Source organism: Nicotiana tabacum, chromosome 12 (genome assembly GCF_000715075.1).
Source record: "Nicotiana tabacum cultivar K326 chromosome 12, ASM71507v2, whole genome shotgun sequence".
In the NCBI taxonomy this organism is placed as follows: Eukaryota; Viridiplantae; Streptophyta; class Magnoliopsida; order Solanales; family Solanaceae; genus Nicotiana; species Nicotiana tabacum.
This window is the reverse complement of record NC_134091.1, coordinates 131,365,979-131,386,296: the sequence shown is the minus strand read 5'-3', so window position 1 is coordinate 131,386,296 and position 20,318 is coordinate 131,365,979. Positions and strand designations below refer to the sequence as shown.

The following is a 20,318-nucleotide window of genomic DNA, read 5'->3' as shown; positions in this document are numbered from 1 at the left end:
AAAATCGATGACCAAAACTTAATATTATCCTACAAAGCAAGAACACTTGGTCTTGACAGCGTAATGTTAGTAGTTAATAAAGTGCACAAAACATCTCATATTTATACGGGGTCCGAAGAAGTGTTGTATCCAAGTAAGTGTGATGTAGGCACGAAGCATTCCACGTTGACTGTTAGTTAGTAAAGACAAATTTAGTTTATTTTAGTGACGCGAATTATTTGACCCTAATTATGCAATGTAAACTACGGTATAACTCATAGGCGAATTTGGATCTTTTCTCTTAAATTTTGGGTATAAATATATAAGCGTTGATTTCTTAATCATCCTGAAAAAAACTATTTTGCATATTTAAAAATTATCTAAGTAGCATACTATGATAGACAATTTAAAAACTTTTATATTCAATTTTCGAAATAAAAATAATGGCGTCAATATAGTTAAAGGACAAAATCAATTTTCTTTTTCTCCAAGACAAGAAGTTATAAAGTAGAAGGGCGGAGTCTGAACTGTGACATTGAATCCCAAAGCCTACTTAACGCTCCAATACCCGCGCACTTCCCTATTTTCTACTCGTTCGCCGGCGCTGCTCGTCGCCTCCGTTAAGTTTACTACCGGAATCCGGTAATCCCTCTTTCTCTCTTCTTTGTTTTCCTATTAATCTTAACTCTTCAAGCTTAGTGTTCTCGCCGTTAATTTGATTCGAGCTGAAGTGTATTGTCTCTCCTTGGCCAAATGTGTGAATCAGATGCTATTATATGAACTTAACATTATGTGTTACCTGGGGTTTTGACTTACTTAGATTTGTTAATTTTGCCCTAACAAGAAATTTAGCATAATGTTTGGAGCTACGAATTCAGTGAAGAATAGAAAAAGTAAAAAACTTTCATTTTTTTTTATCTGGGGTTCTCCATTTTTCTCATAAAAAGGAGAAAAAAGAGAACCCAATTAGGTTTCTTGTGACCTACTCCTACTCTCATCCTTTGAATTTTAGTGTCTTTTGTTCTTGACCTAGACTTGTAAGTTATGTATTAAAGGTTCTTTATTGTAAAAAAGAAAAGAAAAGAAAAATCAGTTCCCTTATTGGTTAAAGATCTGTCTTAGGCAGGTTGAGTAGTGATTTGACGAGGTGCTCGTGAGATGTCCCTGATGTCACTAGAAAACAAAAAGTAGAGCGAGAATTAGAAAAAGAACTAATATAGTTCTGTGTAAACTAATTTTTTCTGTCTTGAAAGAGTTCTGTGATTGATTATTGTCTTCGGCAATTTCTTGGTACATTTCGTGATCGTGTTCAAATAATTCTTTACCAACCGGCAAGAGTGCAAACACCTGATGTGTGGGTTAGGCGCATGCCATGAGTTCAAACCTTGCCCTGGCAAAAGCCTAGTAGTTAAGTAGAGAAGGGTAGAGGGGCGGGCCCACTATCCAAGAGTTTCGAACCGTGCACCATTGATCCTCGTGGATTTCTATGTCATGAAATAAATAATTTCTTAGCAACTAAAGTAAATAGGATACACTCAAAATTATGTCAATGACACATAATCTCCAACTAATAGTTCATTTTCCTTGGCCCATTATTTTTCAGGGTTTCTATTGAAGACTAGCATTTAATTCAAATGGGTGATAGTCAGTACTCTTTCTCACTTACCACTTTCAGGTAGGGCTGAAAAGTTGTGTGTATATCCTCTCTATATGTATACTTTCCTTCAATCAAGTGCAATTTCTCTTATACTGATTTGTTGTGAAATAGTCCATCTGGAAAGCTGGTTCAGATTGAACATGCCTTGACGGCGGTTGGATCGGGCCAAACATCACTGGGGATTAAAGGTAACTCTAGCCGTTATAAGTGTAACTTTTTATGTCTATAGGTACTCGTTCGTATGAGTAACTCGCAATGTCCGATTATCTTGGCAGTATTGACATAAAAACAAAGACGCTTCCCGTCAGCATGTGTCATGAAATCATAGTCAAATTTTATGTAGAGAATGCCACAGAAAGAAGCTCTCTATTTTCAAATATCTGTCAGTTTTACCTGTTACAACTGATTTAGATCTCAATGGCTTTTGCAAAATAGATGATGCTATTACATTCCCCTGCTGAGGCCTTTAATTTAGTCAAGAAATGTATTTGTTATGTGATAATACATTTTAATATAGTCGTCCAATCTGTCATAAAAAAGTTTCCTTGTAACAAAATTAGATAGCTATGTTTTCCTTTTTATTGTCAATAACTATCTAATCCTTATAGTGATCTCACTTGTCTAATTGGATGACTGCAGCTGCTAATGGTGTTGTAATTGCAACTGAGAAGAAATTGCCATCCATCTTGGTTGATGAAGCATCTGTAAGTTTATCTCTTTAGAATCAGCCTTCATAGTCTGCTCATGACTGATTGTACTTGTGTTTGCATCCCTGGGTGCTTCATCTAGATTGCATGAATTGTAGTTTTTTGGATTTATTTCTAAATTTCAGTAGTCAGTCAATGAGAATTTGCTTAAATATTAAAGTTCTATGTATTTTCTTAGTAGTGTTTAATTTACTGCTCTAGAGGGTAATTTTCCAAATGTATTCAAAAGATGGTCGCCAGGCAATGTATCAACAAGTGCATTTAGTGTCATGGTCTCGGTCTTAAGTACTTCTCTTCTGTGCTGCAGAACTGTGGAATAGTGGAGTTTATTGTTCCTACTTTACTGATCCTCTATTAGCGCTAAGCTTCATGACTACTGGTGTGTTTTGGAATACATGGGAATTTCAATAGGTTTCTTGCTTTTTGCTGTGTTTTTTTAACACTTGATATATACGTATCTATGTGCTTACAGTAACCATCATCTTCCCTCCCTCTTTTATATGTGTATCACAGGTGCAAAAGATTCAAGTTTTAACACCAAATATTGGAGTAGTGTACAGGTTTGATCTGTTATGTTCATTGTCTCCAGTTATCTTTCTCATATTCTAGGATACAAGGATCCATAGTAAGCATGCCTTGAATGGTATGTAACTGTCATCAGATTATGGTTGCCGTCCTCTGTTGTAGGGGAGCTCTTTTGTTAGTTTTGTTGATTGGCCTAGTTGGTTTCCTTTCTCGCATGTTTAACGTCAACCATGAAGTGACCAGAGGTTCATTCAATAGAATGTCCTGGTTTATTTCATCTAAACCCAAATTTCCGGTCTGGCTCTTGGATATTTAGTTCATATATTATAGTTGAAAAATTTGTGTAACTCAGAAGCAGAATTTCCATGAAAAGATTGTGCAAATTCATTTAGTTATCCCCAACTTCAGTGATATTTATATGAATTGTCACAATAATAAGCAGCATCATGTTTAGTGAAAAAGTCGCATAGTCCTCGTCAGTTTCACACTGACAGTTCAGTGGAGCCTGGCTAAACATAGGGCATCCCCGTGCACAAAGCGCGGGGAAGGGTTTCCTTTCATCATTCTTATTAAGACTTAAAAAGCCATCGCTTCGTCGCTTAAAGCAATGATGCCATGCGAAGTAGGGGGTTATCACTTCATAGGTGAAGCCATGTGCTTCAGGGAAGTGTGCACTCAAACATTTGACGCGCAATGATACCAACCAGAAGTGGTCAGTTATTTGAATCTCAATTTTAAGGATGAATATGAACGTTGTTGTGTATTGGATGTAAAAATTAGTTATTTTAATTGTAATCTGATTTTTGTGGTACTAAATTCATATATGTTTCGTACTTATTAATTTCGTAAATTGTGCACTTTGTTTCAAAGAAACGTGCACTTCACTTTTCACTTTTCAATTCAAGCTCCATGGACATAGTTGCTTTTTTTGTGCTTTTTGTTTGTGAAAACACTGCCTTTAAATGTCAACATGTGAGACTATCTTAATGCTTATTTCCACAGCCTACAAGAGCTCCTCAGTTCATGGAGCTAGCTTAAAAAACACTTTAATGCTACCTCAGTTTTTCAAGGCATATTCTTGACTAACATTTAAGATTCTTGTTGCAGCGGCATGGGCCCTGATTCTCGAGTTTTGGTGCGAAAAAGTAGAAAGCAGGCTGAGCAATATTATCGACTCTATAAAGTATGAATTCGTCTTTACCATTGCTAAACCTTATTAACAAAAGTTTTTACCATTGCTAAGATTGATTGGCATGGTATTATGGAGTTGCTGCTTACATGATACCACTTTGTCTGATATGCTGACAGTTTATACAGTTGTCCTACTGGTTAATGTTTGACTTAATTAGGATATTGAAAGAGTATTTGAATACACATTTACTTGTATTATAATTCCTCCTTTCTCATTTTTCAACTACATGTGCTATTACTTGTATTGCAACTGAAGTGTTTATGTGGATGTTGTTTGAGCATAACTTATGTATACTATTTTTTCCTGATCTGTCTATTTAGGAACCAATCCCTGTCACACAACTGGTGAGGGAAACTGCTGCTGTCATGCAGGAATTCACCCAATCAGGGTAACTACTGTTTTATGTCAAATTCACTTAAGAAGGATAGCAATTTGGGTACTCACTTTATTTTTGTTAAAATCATTTAACCACTGTTGTAGTTATTTATGATGATGATCAGCCTTTGACATTTTCTGGCTTGTCAAAATTAGCTTTGATATTCTTACTAAGTAATGTGGTTGACCTCAACTTCTTGCTATATTGTGGTTGACCTCAACTTCTTGCTATATTGTGGTTGACCTCAACTTCTTGCTATATTAACTTAATAGTGGGTCAATCATCTTCGAAATGTATTTACCGGTAAAAGCTGAAGGAGTTAGTCCGTCGTTAATTGATTTGATGCTGTTGAAATTCATGAAGCGCAACATTTAGACAACTTTGCTACATGTGTAGCTTGTGACTAATATGTCCACAGTGGACTAATGTGATGATACATTCTTGCTGCAGATAATATTAGCTTATAGTAGAAAAAATATTGTGCGGTGTGCGTAATAAATGAACTCTTTGATATATACACATGTACAAAGCATCATTGCCTTCCTTATAAAAAAAAAAACAAAAACAAAGCATCATTGCCTTCACTATCCTTGTGGAATCTTGTCACAGAGTATAGTTGAACGGGAAAACCTTTTTTCCTTTTTGATAACTGAGAAATCCCTGACAGTGCCACACGGTTCGAGACTCGATAGATAGTGGGCCTCCCCCTCTACCCTTCTCCACTTCAATACCGGGAATTTGTCTGCGGTAGGGTTGAACCCGTGATGGATTTAATGGACCTTGTATGTTGGTGTTGGTATTAAAGAGGTTGGAAAAGAAGATGCAGTTTTACGGTGTTTGTGAATGTCGCGTGAGAAGGGAAAAAAATGAAATACTGTTACAAGTTTAATCTTCTTGGATTCTCAGTTTTCCAGTGTTCTTCCCCTCGTATATCTCTTGCACTTTACGTTCTGAGCTTTTGTTTCCTATCTAGGTCACCCTCGTTATTTTTTGGGTCATATTTTTTCGTAGTCTATCAAAACTTAGCGTATATGAGACTGCTTGTGTTTATCCCCATTTGTAGGGAACCAAGCTTGGCCTCCTGCAAAAAAGAAAAAAAGTAGAATTTGTCCAAAAATTCTCCACCGTCCAAAACATTCTTTCTGCCCAAGAATGATTTTCAGCTAAGTAAATTTGGCACATGCCTTTTTCATCACATGAGGGTTTTGAAGCTTTCTTTGCTCTCCATATTAATTGGAGGAAAAGCTTGTTGTTCCCCGTCGATGAGGTTCCTAACTATGCTAGTTTGGCTGAAAAACCTGGGTGTCAGACAGGGACTTTACCTATTGTGTACTTGGTCCTTCCTTAGGGTGCAAACACAAAGCTGAAGCGATATGGCAGGGAGTGAAGACACTTGAAAGCTTGAAAAGTCAATACCTTTCCTTTTTTTTCTTTTCTTATTTTTTCACATCTTCATGGCCGATTGGTTAATTAATAGTGTTTTGGACCCTCTACCAAATTATGTGATGTATTTGTTCCCTTTGCTAGCTAAAACTGAGAGGAGAATTGATAAAGTGATAAGGAATTTCTTTGTGGCAAGGGAACAACAAGAGGAAGTCCTTTAATCTGGTTAAATGGAACACACTTGTAAAAAATGTGAAAGATGGAGGACTAGGTATCAAAGATCTTAGGAAGCACAAAAGAAGCCTATTGATGAAGTGACTATGGAGATTCAGTTACGTGGAAGAGGCCTTATGGAGGAGCGTTACTAAGAACACGTAAGGGATTGAGGATCACTTGTGTACCAAGTAAGTTAGAACATCACATGGGTTGGCAATCTGGAAATAGTGTTGTCAAAGGCAAAAAGCTCTAAAAAGCGCTACAAGTCTATTGGGGCTTTAAAAGCAAAGCGCAATTTAAGTGTGGGCTTTAGTAAAAAAAGGCGCAATGAAGGAAAAAAGATAAAAATATCTATGTAATTCAAGAACAAGTAATAAGTTCATTCATAATGTTTTCCTTTAAAACAAATTCACTTATTTGCCGATTATGTGTGTTATTTAGTACTGTTCGATTCAAGATAGAAATTATAGGCAACGAGGTGCACGCCTTAGTTACTTGACTACATCAAAGCGCAACTTAAGCGAAGGGAAGCGTTCTCCCAGAGCTTTTATGAGCTTCAGGGATTAAGCACGCCTTAAATGAACCTTTGACAACACCGTCTGGAAGACTAGAGAATCCTTCCGGCCTGAACTTACAGAGAAGACTATCTTCAAAGTAAGTGATGGCAGGAAGATTTTCTTTTTGCATGACAATTGAATTGGGAATAGGCCTTTGAAGGAATAATACCAAGACCTTTTCAGGATGATGCAAGCTACTGGTACTTCTTGACGCTTGGAACAAAACATTCACAAGGCATGTGAATGACTGGGAGTTGAATAGAGCAGCAGATTTTTACAGCTTTTCTAACAGCGAAGACAAGTTACCTGCTGCGTGTGCTGGTGGGAGGTAGTGGGTACCTGGTGGAATAGTCGAGGTGTGCGCAAGCTAACCTAAACACCATTGTTATTTGAAAAAAAGAAGCTATTAATCGGAGAGTAGGCTGATCTTCTTATGTAAACTAGATTTATGTGGTCTCTTCTTTTCCTTTTTTTTGTTTGATTAGGAGGTGACTATGATCTTTATCTGTTTGTGATTTTTAATGACATTGAAGTCATCCTGTATAGCCTTCTTCTGCAATCTCTTAATTCTGTTAACTTTTTTATTCTTTCCTTTGCAGTGGTGTAAGACCATTTGGAGTTTCTCTCTATCTTATGTACCATAGATTTCTATGGTCTTTTTCTTTTCCTTTTTTTTTTTTAAAAAAATGATGTCTATAATCTTTATCTGTTTGTGATTTTTAATGACATTGGAAGTCATCCTATGTAGTCTTCTCCCACAATCTCTTAATTCTGTTAATTTTCTTATTCTTTCCCTTGCAGTGGTGTAAGGCCATTTGGTGTTTCTCTCTTGGTTGCGGGGTATGATGACAAAGGTCCTCAACTATATCAGGTAATCTATGTCATGTTCTGGCGTGATCTCGTCTCTTGATGTCCTTCACTGTTATTGAGGTGCATATGAGCTACTTGCCTAATGTTGGTTGTTCTATACATTCATTCTTGTGTGCTTCATCTGTTACTTCTCCCACTTAATTGGGGGGAATGTTTTTTTTTATGACCTGTTTAACCAATACAGGATTCTGAATTTTGATGCTAGAACTGTTCTAATATACAATTTGCTTCTGTCATGTAGGTGGATCCATCAGGCTCATACTTCTCTTGGAAGGCTTCAGCGATGGGAAAGAACGTGTCAAATGCGAAGACATTTCTCGAGAAGAGGTGAGTCATTAACACGGAATTTTGTATACTTTTATCTCAGTTTGAGCATTATCTTTTAGCTTCCTAAGTTGATCAGGCTTTTATTATACTGATACTCAAGTCGCAGTTACTTTATCTGAAAATACACTTCAAGCACAGATCAATTTATCGAAAATACAGTTAAAAGTTTTAAAGGGTTCTGCTCCTTGGCCACTACCTTATAAGCTAAACTCTGAAAACCCTTGCTATATCCATGACAGCTATATTATCTCCCAATAATGCCGGCAAACATCTAATTCTATCCCAATCCTTTTTGATAACAAACTTTCTCCATCTTAATTCTTAACTGTGCACCATATTAGTGATCCATTATCTCCCTAAGTTGCGTGGACTCTTCGATCTTGGTGCCGTCCCCGTCCCGATACGAGATGGGGTACGTCCCGGATTCGGTCAATTGACTCCGGACACTTTGACCGGAGTCCATCGACAAATTTGGGAGAAAAATTGAGATTATGATTTCTCAAAATAAAAAATAAAGCAATTTAAGTTATGGAAAATGGCATACCTTCAATATTGTAGTATTTTTGTCTCATATTTTTGGAGAATGAAAGATTGAATTCTACAATATTCATGTAAGTTTTTCATAGAATCTGTCAAAATTTACAATATTTTTATAGCTCAATATTTATTATTTTGAATTTTCTTCGCCGAATCCCCGCACCGGTATCCATATCAGGATCCGCACCCCCGAATCTTAAAATTTAGATTTTGCCGAATCCGATACTCGGATCCCTCTCCGTATCGGATATCCGCACCCGAGTCCGAGCAACTTAGTTATCTCCTTGTGCTTCTGTTTTCTACCAAAAGATGGAAATGGTTGGAACATTGATTTTGCTGGGGAAACATCCTCATAGGTAACACTTTTTGGTGTATATGCAGAGCCAACAATTGAGTATAACTTTGTATTAGTTGGATGTCAAACTGAATAGAAAGACACCCTGCAGAGTTAGTTTGTCCGGCTGTTAAGTCCTGTCTTTGAAATCTTGTAATATTTTGCGTAAAAAGTGAATAATTGTTAGTCTTACAAAGTCGTATGCGCCTCTGAAAGAGTTTGAATCATTTTAGTCTCATCAGCTATCACCTAATATGAGTAATTATTAATTTGCTGGATGTGCCAAGGCTAAGTCTCCATTCAGAAGTGCAAATATCAAGCCAACCATCAGGACAAGAGGTGGGTAGGAGGGTGGTTTAAGAGGAGAAGGAAGTGTGCTCAAGCATAGTCACTGCTGATGGATGAGTTCATGAAATCCTAACTCCTAGTTGCACTTGCGCCCCCAGGATTTTGGTCTAGTGGTAAAAGCATAGTACATGATGTGTTGATTAGGCGAACCGTGCTGTAGAAAAAAGTCTGGTACTTAATCCACTGAGTTTCTAATGTGTGCCATTCGCCCTGGAGGATTACTCGGTTATTAGAATAGAGTTGCACTTGCATGAATAAACCGGACTTCTATTGATGCAGAGGGTTCAGTGAAAGGTGGTAAATAACTGATCCTGATCAAGAATCTTTTACTCAAATTGCTGGCTTATAGTAGCAGCCACTTGCGTTTGAAACTGTTGAAATTCTTGTGTGCCGAGAAGGATGTAATCAATTTTTCCTTTTCCACCTTGATAATGTTGTCCACGTATTGGGACAATCAACTAGGGATAATTTTGTTATTTGATAACTAAGAGAAAATTTGTATAGTTTTTGCAATTTCTGGTTAGTTTTTATTTGTGTTTAAAAATGATGTTCATGCTTCTCCCAGGTACACTGAGGATATTGAACTTGATGATGCTGTACACACTGCTATATTGACCCTGAAGGAGGGGTAAGCATCTAACTTCATCATATATGCTGTATTTGTGTGCTCATATGAATTTCTCCTGTCGATAAGGTGTGTTTCTGCCATACCCTGTTTGTTGGAAGAGGAATTGATTTCAGATCCCCTCTGTTATTTTGCTTCATTTGATAACATCAGAACTAAAGGAGTATTTACCTACTATTCGTATCAAAAGGAGGATACCGGAAAATATCATGCACTTGAACTGTTTCAGTTCGTTAAAGTGTCATCTTTAGCTGCACATTCTATTGCACGGATTTTTTTTGATTTTATGTTCTTTTAATCTTTAATGAGCTTCCAAGTGGACCCTCAACTATAATCTTACTTTCTATATTTATCCAGATTTGAGGGGCAGATCTCCGGAAAAAACATTGAAATTGGCATCATTGGCAATGACAAAGTATTCAAGTAAGTGTCTGTTTGTCCTTGAACTTGAACATAATGTCTCTTTTTTAGATGGTTAAAAGCTAGTGGTTCATTTCTTTGCAGAATTCTCACACCAACTGAAATAGATGATTACCTGCAAGAAGTAGAATAGATTCCGTTTTCTTCTCTAGTGGGTTGAGGAAAATTAGTTGTCAAAAATGGAGCAGATGGAGTTTAATATCGCACAACTATTTGAGGATCGTGTTGATTTTTCGTTGTTACAGAGTTAGTTATGCACGCTACTATCTGACGAGGAATTTGTTTATTTTTCTTTATTACAGTTTGACCTTTTATCACAGCATACTTAGTTTTTGTTGACCATGAAACTGATTTCTCATGTTGCTACTTTCATGCCCGTTTGATGCGCTGGAAGTTAAATATGATTTATGTTAAGACGTGACAGACTGATTGGATATTAATTAAATCACTTGTGTCTAGAAGCTGCATTAGTTTTGAACCCCCTTAAACTAAAACAGATTCACATAGGTTCGTACCACTGTATCCTTGAGTTCTAAGGAGACAAGATACCGAGTCTGGTGGATGAATCATGGCCATTAGACCAAAGTGTGTAGGTTCGTACCACTGAATCCTTGAGTTCTAAGGAGATGGGAAACCAAGTTTGGTGGATGAGTCATGGCCATTAGACCAGAGCATGATTAACGGCCCCCATGGCCTTTGGGTCATTGAGCCATAGATGATCGTTTGCAGCCCCAACCGTGGCGCTGGGATGGTCTAATGGCTGTCTTACAGACTTGACCCTGGCACCTTACACTGGAAATAGAAGAACCCAAGAGAAGTATGCTGTATGCTGTGTAATATAGAACCATATATTGGTCAGTGTGTATTGGAGTCCGCTGGCAACTATATTAGCTATTTGGGAAGAAATATGAGTCTTGAAAGGTCGAAAAATTTGAGCACGACAAAACCTTTGTGTTTGACTATATTCAAATTGTACTCCTAATTGCTAGAGAAAATACTCATCTGCACATGGTGGTTGTTCAAGTTTGACAAGCGAAAGATTCTAAAAGCTAACAAGATGATTCTGGTTAAATCGCACATTCCTTGGAGAAATGAGCTGATCGATCTCCTATCTCCTCCTGAAGCTAGAGCAAAATCTAATTGAAAATAAATCGAATTATTGATTGTGTCGCCCCAATCGTCTCCTTGGAGGAATATGTGCTACCAAAAGATATTTCATTTGGTGTTCAATCGCCCGAATTCATGAAAATAGCGTGGACAACAGTATACAAAAAATTGAAAATCATTCTAAATTCCTGTTTTATGAATCTAAACCACCAAAAAATGAGGAACGATCATGGTGAAGCGACGACTACTGTTCATTAGGTCGTTTCTGATGGGCCCACAAAAATTTAGGCGATTCGGAGCCTATCACCCGAATTCATGAAGATGGTGTAGACATTAGCACATGAAAGATTGAAAATCGTCCTGATTATTTGTTTTATGGCCCCAAAAAATGAGGAGCCGTCATGACGAAGCAATGACTATTGTTCAGTAGGTCGTTCCTGATGAGCCAACAAAAATTTAGGCGATTCGGAGCCCATCGTCCGAATTCATGAAGATGGTGTGTACATTACCACACGAAAAATTTTAGGTCGTTTCGGATAGACCCACACAATTTTGCGCAATCCGAGGCCCGTCGCTCGAATTCATGAAGATGGTGTGAATATTAGCACCCGAAAAATTTGAAATCGTTCTCAATTCTTGTTTTATGGCCTTAAAACGCCAGAGAAATAAGTAACAATCATAGTGAAGAAATAACTATTGTTCATTAGATTGTTTCTAATGGGCTCGCATAATTTTAGGTGATTCGGAGCCCGTCACCCGAATTTATCAAGATGGTGTGCACACGACAAATATAAAATTATCTTGAATTCCTATTTTGTAACCTTAAAACGCCAAAAACGAGGAACAATCGCGTGAAGTAATGGATATTGTTCACTAGGTCGTTTCTGATGGGTCCACAAAATTTTAGGCTATTTGGAGCCCTTCGCCCGAATTCATGAAGATGGCGTCGACATTGGCACACGATAAATTGAAAATCGTTCTGAATTTATGTTTTATGGCCCTAAAATGCCAAAAAATGAGGAATAATCATGGCGAAGCAATGGATATTGTTCACTAGGTTGATTCTGATAGGCCCACAAAATTTAGGTGAATAGCAGCCCGTCGTCTGAATTCATGAAAATAACGTGGACATTAGCACACAAAAATATTAAAAATCGTCCTGAATTTTTTTTATAGTCCTATAACGTCAAAAAAAGGAGGAACCGTCATGACGAAACAATGATTATCATCCATTAGGTCGTTTATGATGAGCCCACAAAATTGTAGACGATTCGAAGCCTGTCACCCAAATTTATGAAGATGGCGTGGACATAGCACTTGAAAAATTGGAAATAGTCCTGAATAAGTGTCATGATCCAAAATCCTAACATGTCGTGATGGCGCCTATCGTGGCACTAGGCAAGCCGACATTTATGAAATAACTCCAACACTTAACAGAAAACGAATTTAAAACAGTTTAAATGATAACAACTTCTCATAAACATGATAGAAAATCCAAAATACGACGCGAAAATTCCCAACATCTGGGTGTCACTGAGTACATGAGTATCTATACATCACCAGTCTGAAAAAAACACTGTCTAATATAGTATGAAACTAAATATAATAAGCGGAAAGATAGGGAAGGAGAAACAAAGTCTGCAAAATGCCGACAGCTACCTCGAAATCTCCAGAAGATCAACCGTGCGCGGAAATTAACATCCACTGCGTCCGGAAACACCTGGATCTGCACACGAAGTGCAGGGTATAGTATGAGTACAACCCACTCAAAGTAACAATACTATATAGAGAACTGAAAGTAGTGGCGAGCTTCACAGTTATAGTTTAATTTTAGTGATTTTAAATAAGAAAGTAGGCATGCTTTCAAGTTCGACAATTAAGGCCAAAACAGTAATTTCATGTCAAGTTCAACTGAAATAGAGTGTAATATCCTCCAGAAATTTTAAAAGCAGTGATATATGGCAGCTAAGTGATACACGACAGCTACCTCGAAATCTCCAGAAGATCAACCGTGCACGGAAATCAACACCCACTGCGTTCGGGAATACCTGGATCTGCACACGAAGTGCAGGGTGTAGTATGAGTACAACTCACTCAGTAAGTAACAATACTAAATAGAGAACTGAAAGTAGTGACGAGCTTCACAGTTATAGTTTAATTTTAGTGATTTCAAATAAGAAAGTAGGCATGCTTTCAAGTTCGACAATTAAGGCCAAAACAGTAATTTCATGTCACGTTTAACTGAAATAGAGTGTAATATCCTCCAGAAAATTTAAAGGCAGTGATACATGGCAGCTAAGTGCAACAATAATGAGATCAAATGCATCCTCTTAGGGCCACAGTCACTCAGCCTTCTCATTCACTCAGCACTCGGCACTCAGTGGGTATGCATATTTTTTAGTATGTTTGCATATTATTTCTTATGTGAGTTGTGGTAGATTACATATTTATAAACATAGAATATGCTCATTAAATGTTTATTGTGTGTAAGAATGAATTTGGATGGAAGTTGCCAAGAATTGGATGATTTGATGTAAAAAGAGTAGAGATGCAAGACCTGGGAGCGTGCCACAATTGGTGCATTGCATGAAAGTAGGCACGAAATGGCCTAGCGAATAGACAAAAAACAGTGCAATATGGAGGTTGGCACTGGACCTGGCACGCGAAAGAACAAAGAAGAAAAAAAGAAATAACTGGGAGCGTGCTAGAAGTCGCGCATTGCACCAACTCTAGCACGCGACTCAGCTTGTCCTTTTCGAATTAGGAGAGATCAAGAACACCCCACATCAACCCTAATTGATATAAATACATCACAAAACGTCCTTTTGAAGGAGGAGACACTACTTTAGGGTAAGACAACACCCAAGGAGGCAAGAATACGCTAGGAGCAAGGAGGAAGATTTAACCACGAGTTTTTCCCCTTCTTCTTCCTACTTTTCATTGTTGATTATGACTTTTAGTATTGTAGTTTTACGTACTATTATGAGTAACTAATTTATTATCTAGAGTTTTGATGGAACCTCTTGGAGGATGAATTCTTGTTATGTTTTAATATAATTTAACCTTTGGATTTATCTACTTGTTCAACTACGTACTTATTTCAGTTGATTGAATGACCATCGATTGATTGTGCCTATTTATTATGTGTATACATATTTAGGTGGTTGTTGAACAACATCACTCCTAAGGTATATGAGAGATCAATACTACGGGTTTAAAAGCGGGATTAGAGATAACGAAGCTTTGACGTGATCCTAGTGAGCGGTAAAACAAGTGCGAGCTAGCGTAATTCGAGAGAATATGACTAGTACATTATTGTAGTTGCTAGAGAGAGAATTACGATAAGCTGAGTGCTCATGATCAGTAGAGAATACTTAGGCGATATTATAGGAGACGCAGTGGGAAGGATTCCGACAATTGGGAAAATCATAACTCTAGACCTCCTTAATTTTGTCTCCAACCCTTAGTTTCTTTAGTCGATAAATTTCTATTGCTTTTTGATAATCACTAGTTAAGTAGTTTAAGTAACTTAAAAGTTATTCGAGCTTGTCCTCTTGGTGATATTGAACAGTTATAGCGAAACCTTAGTTCTCTATAGGATTCGATTCCGGACTTTTAGACCGGATTACATTTGCAGCGACCGCTTATTCTTTTTAGGACTACAGTTGGGCGTGATCAAAATTTGACGCCGTTGCCGGGGAACTAACGGTGTAGCTGTATGTGTACGCATTGCCAGTTTTTAAGTTTGAACTTTTATTTTTGTTTTCTTGTACTTGATTCTTTTAATTTTTGTTTTACTTGTTAATTTGAGAAATATGGCATCGTGGAATTATGGGAATTTTGATGTTGGTAATTCTACTGTTAATCTTCCTTGTGTGTATTGTGGAGGAAATCACCTGCGGCAAAATTATCAAAATATTCCCTAGAACGGGTTATGTGTACCAACTCAATCTTATGTGTGGAATGTATGTGATATGTGTGGTGGTCAAGATGGTCACTTTCATGGTTGTGCTTATATTTTTTATCTTCCCCAACCCTTTACTTTGATGGTTCTTCTTTTTCTTGTGAAGTTAATAGGAACAAAGAACCCATGGGTGATGACCTAAAAGAGATCAAGGATATTCTAAGGTGCCTTGTGGAACAAAATAATAAGAAATAACTGCACATACAAAGGCAAGATGCTACTATTCGCAATCTGGAGGCACACGTGAGTCAATTAGTTGAAGCATTTAATGCTCAACAAGCCAATATTGTGGATAGTAGCCAAGAAGAGCATGAATTAGATACCAAAATTGAGGTTCTAATGGAAGAGGTCGGAGTAGAACACCAACAATCTAACCAACTAGAATTTGAGAATGCCGATGTTAAAGAAGTAATACTAGAGTCAACCAGGGATGTTAAAGATATAAATTTAGTTGACTATAGTGTGATTGGTTTTGGGGAGGTTGACAATCTTGAGGTTCATTTATTTGAGCGCGTTGGACCTCATTCCAAACACTTCTCTACATTATGTTCAGATAGTGAAATGGAAATTGATTTGTATGAGCCAATGCAAGAGTCAAAGGACGAGGTAGATGAGCCCTATACTCTGAAAGTTTCAAGGCCGTCTAGGCAAAGTGACACTCCTCGGTTGAAAACCAAAAAAGTGCATAAAGAATCATTTAACTTTTGGCTTACAACAATTTGTATCGCCCCAAGAGCATGATCATAAAGCAGAATCAAATCTCGAGGTCCAATTCATAAGTTCGAAGTGGAGGCAAAAAGTGATTCACGTCATGCCGCGACGTTAAATCAGACGCTTGTTGGGAGGAAACCCTACTTTACAATTATTTTTTTTAATTTTTTTTTATTGTATGATTTTTGTAGTATCATTTTTTATTTTCTAGGAGCAGAAGAAGCAAATCCAATGGAAGGAAGCAAAAGCAAGCTAGATGGTTAGAACTGAGTGTAGGGTGCCCGCACAAAGGGTCATGCCTGAGAGAAGTCTGAATACCCCATGAGCTACTAATGCTTCGGCCTTTGGCCTAACATGGAGTTTGTTTTACCCTCTTGTATTTTTGGGTGTGCATTGGGGATAATGCACAATTTTAAGTGTGGGTGAAGAGACTGTTTATGTGATTTCCTATGCTACTTTAGTTGTATTATTTTATGAGTGTTGAAAATAATAAAAAAAAATAAAAAAATAAAAAATTAGGTAGATATAATCCCTCTTGGTTTTTCTTATGGCCACGGTTCTTTTTCAAGGGATGACTCTTTGAACCGGGTAGTAATTTTTTTATATAGGGTTTTCAAAAAGTTTTGGACTTTTCTCGACGATGGACTTCTTAGACAGTTTTCTTGAGGATTTAAAGTCTAAAGAAAATACAAAAAGATCATTTTTTTTTCTTTTTTCTTTTTAACTGATAATGGAATGGGAAGAACTTGAGTATCTATGATTTTTGACATGTTTTATGTTGGGGCTTAGAACTGGAGCATTTATTGAGTACTTTCTTCATGATTCTTGTGACTATATGCCTTGAGAATATATATGACTTTATTTTGACGCTTGGGCTCGTCTATTGACTCCTGTTGTTATTTCCTATTGTTTTCATTATATGATGAATGTGCTAGTTGCTTTAACTTGAGAGCCGGGTCTGAGCCGTCCTGAGTAAGTCATGTGCATTATGTGAGGTGAGATTTTGATTGTATTTTGTGTCATCCCTTGTTAGTCTAGAACTTTTCCCGTGTGTGAGTCGAAGCGAAATGATTAAGTCTTGTGAGTTGAGGAAATGAAATAGGCGTTTCTTTGGTTGACCCTTAAGCCTATTTGCCTACCATTGATAATATTATCCGTAGTCAACCCTTTTGAGCCTGTAGACCTTTTTCTTTGGCACTCACATTACAAGCTAACCCCTATTTTGTTCTAAATCGTATCTTGTTTACCCTTTATCTCCGAAAGCTTTTAAGTCGCTGAAAGAGTAAAGAAAGAGATTGGGTAGCTTTTAAGTGAAACCATAGAAAGGCCAAAAAGGTACACTTGTATTTAATAGCCTTACTAGCTGGAAATACCAAATTAAGGAGAGTGTGAAAAAAAAGAGAAAACAAAACACAAAATAATAAAAAAAAGAAAGATGAATGACACTTCCCATATCTTTGTTTGGGCTAGTGAGTATCTATATCTTGATGTGCTTAATGAAGAAGAGCTTAATTGTGTATGGTTTCACGGTAAAACATTGAATTGGTCATGACAAGAATGTGCTTGAAAGCGTAGTGTATTAAAGTGCTTAGGAGGGTTAGTCACTATTTTCCTATATATATATATATATATATATATATATATATATATATATATATATATATATATATCTCCTATACTGACCTAGCCTACATTATAACTTATAAAGTCCTACTTGATCCTAAACTTTGCAAGCTTAAATTAGTCGAGTCTTACACTACGGGCAAGCCTATGATACGTACTTGGGTGGCACATGAGTTTCTTTGCGAGAGTGAGCGAATTCTTTTAATATGTGAGTCCTTAAATTATACTTGAATTCATATTTGAGTATGTAGACTGATTACTCTCTTTGCTTTGTTGGTGAGGGCACATGCTTTATGATGGATTGGTAAAGAACTCATATCTTTAGTTGGCACAAGACACGAGTCATATAGAGGAATGTAGGGGAGTCACTTTTTGAGGTTAGGATGTTAGAAGAGTCACACAAATATTTTAATTAGTATTGGCATTGGTCTAATAATAAGAAAAAGTGTGAAGAGTGCTTATGTCGGGTTCTAAGCGTTGATATAAACCATTGTCATTGATATGATACTTGAGTATGTTTTGGAATTGTGTTACTTGCCGATGTGCTTAATTTTAAGTTGCTCGAGGATGAACAAGGGTTTAAGTGTGGGGTAGTGATAAATGATGAAAAATGCATATTTTTGAGTATGTTTGCATATTATTTCTTATGTGAGTTGTGGTAGATTACATATTTATAAACATAGAATATGCTCATTACATGTTTATTGTGTGTAGGAATAAATTTGGATGGAAGTTGGCAAGAATTGGATGCTTTGATGCAAAAAGAGTAGAGATGCAAGACCTGGGAGCGTGCCACAATTGGTGCATTGCATGAAAGTAGGCACGAAATGGCCTAGCGAATAGACAAAAAACAGTGCAATATGGAGGTTGGCACTGGACCTGGCACGCGAAAGAACAAAGAAGAAAAAAAGAAATAACTGGGAGCGTGCTAGAAGTCGCGCATTGCACCAACTCTAGCACGCGACTCAGCTTGTCCTTTTCGAATTAGGAGAGATCAAGAACGCCCCACATCAACCCTAATTGATATAAATACATCACAAAACGTCCTTTTGAAGGAGGAGACACTACTTTAGGGTAAGACAACACCCAAGGAGGCAAGAATACGCTAGGAGCAAGGAGGAAGATTTAACCACGAGTTTTTCCCCTTCTTCTTCCTACTTTTCATTGTTGATTATGACTTTTAGTATTGTAGTTTTACGTACTATTATGAGTAACTAATTTATTATCTAGAGTTTTGATGGAACCTCTTGGAGGATGAATTCTTGTTATGTTTTAATATAATTTAACCTTTGGATTTATCTACTTGTTCAATTACATACTTATTTCAGTTGATTGAATGACCATTGATTGATTGTGCCTATTTATTATGTGTATACATATTTAGGTGGTTGTTGAACAACATCACTCCTAAGGTATATGAGAGATCAATACTACGGGTTTAAAAGCGGGATTAGAGATAACGAAGCTTTGACGTGATCCTAGTGAGCGGTAAAACAAGTGCGAGCTAGCGTAATTCGAGAGAATATGACTAGTACATTATTGTAGTTGCTAGAGAGAGAATTAAGATAAGTTGAGTGCTCATGATCAATATAGAATACTTAGGCGATATTATAAGAGACACAGTGGGAAGGATTCTGACAATTGGTAAAATCATAACTCTAGAACTCCTTAATTTTGTCTCCAACCCTTAGTTTCTTTAGTTGATAAATTTCTATTGCTTTTTGATAATCACTAGTTAATTAGTTTAAGTAATTTTCAAGTTATTCAAGCTTGTCCTCTTGGTGATATTGAACAGTTATAGAGAAACCTTAGTTCTCTGTGGGATTCAACTCCGGACTTTTAGACCGGATTATATTTGCAGCGACCGCTTTTCCTTTTTAGGACTAGAGTTGGGCGTGATCAGTACCTGCACTCACTGGGGGTGTGTGCAGACTCCGGAGGGGCTCCTTCAGCCCAAGCACTATAATCTGCACGGACAACTCACGTGCTATAATATAAGATCTGGATTCGCACGGGCAACTCACGTGCTGCACGGACAACTCACGTACTATAGTATAATATCCGAATCCGCAAGGACAACTCATGTTCTATAGTATAATACCTCACAATCAGGCCCTCGGCCTCACTTAGTCATCAACCTCTCTAGTCTCTCGGGCTCTCAGAAGTCATAATAAGAATCCCAGACAGCAATGATATGATGCATCATAAATGAACAATAGAGACTCAGATGTAATATACAAATAAACTATGACTGAGTACAAACAATAATTTCACAGATAATTGAACGTGTACACGACCTATGTGGGTCCTTACAATGCTAACACGTAGTCTAAACATGATTTGTGGTTATATTTCTCTAATACATGGAGAATGTACAAATAATAACAGATTATACAACTACAAGGTTCCACGGAATTTGACCAAGTCACAATTCCTACGGTGCACGCCCATACGCCCGTCACCTAGCATGTGCGTCACCTCAAAACCAAATACATGACATGAAATATGGGGTTGCGTACCCTCAGAACTAAATTTAGAACTGTTACTTACCTCAATATGAGCAAATCTCTACTCCAACACACCCTTGCCTCGCGAAACAGCCTCTGAATACCTCGAATCTAGCCATAAACAATGCGATATAATCAATACGGGCTAAAGGAATCAACTCCATAAGTAAATACTAAATTATTAATCAAAATAAAAAATTGGCTCAAAAGACAGCCCCCGAGCTGTTATACCCCATGTTTCCGTACATGAAAGTCCGCCATATGTAAATTGATGTAAGCTCAAAAAGGATGAAATCCTTCTACAAGGCTAAGGAAGGTTTATCGAAGTATTAGGTAAGTTAGGATGAATGAGA

General features: G+C 37.2%; 1 protein-coding gene and 1 pseudogene across 1 annotated transcript; both read left to right on the top strand.

The window, feature by feature from the left end:
• The first annotated feature begins 469 nt into the window (after positions 1-469).
• LOC107793517 (proteasome subunit alpha type-2-A) lies at positions 470-10,511 on the top strand. Its single transcript, XM_016615884.2, has 12 exons — positions 470-621; positions 1,583-1,654; positions 1,748-1,824; positions 2,276-2,340; positions 2,857-2,903; positions 3,976-4,051; positions 4,381-4,448; positions 7,394-7,463; positions 7,704-7,789; positions 9,574-9,636; positions 9,991-10,056; positions 10,138-10,511. Exons 2-12 carry the CDS (start codon positions 1,614-1,616, stop codon positions 10,184-10,186), a joined length of 708 nt encoding a protein of 235 aa, XP_016471370.1. The 5' UTR covers positions 470-621; positions 1,583-1,613; the 3' UTR covers positions 10,187-10,511.
• A 110-nt stretch (positions 10,512-10,621) lies between these two features.
• LOC142167749 (small nucleolar RNA U3) lies at positions 10,622-10,827 on the top strand (annotated as a pseudogene).
• Positions 10,828-20,318: the final 9,491 nt, after the last annotated feature.

Excerpts from the sequence above, each read along its gene's own strand:
- LOC107793517 (XM_016615884.2), top strand. The coding sequence starts at position 1,614 with ATGGGTGATAGTCAGTACTCTTTCTCACTTACCACTTTCAG. Across the intron at positions 4,052-4,380 it reads AATATTATCGACTCTATAAA|GAACCAATCCCTGTCACACA; the intron begins GTATGAATTCGT and ends CTGTCTATTTAG. Across the intron at positions 9,637-9,990 it reads ATATTGACCCTGAAGGAGGG|ATTTGAGGGGCAGATCTCCG; the intron begins GTAAGCATCTAA and ends ATATTTATCCAG.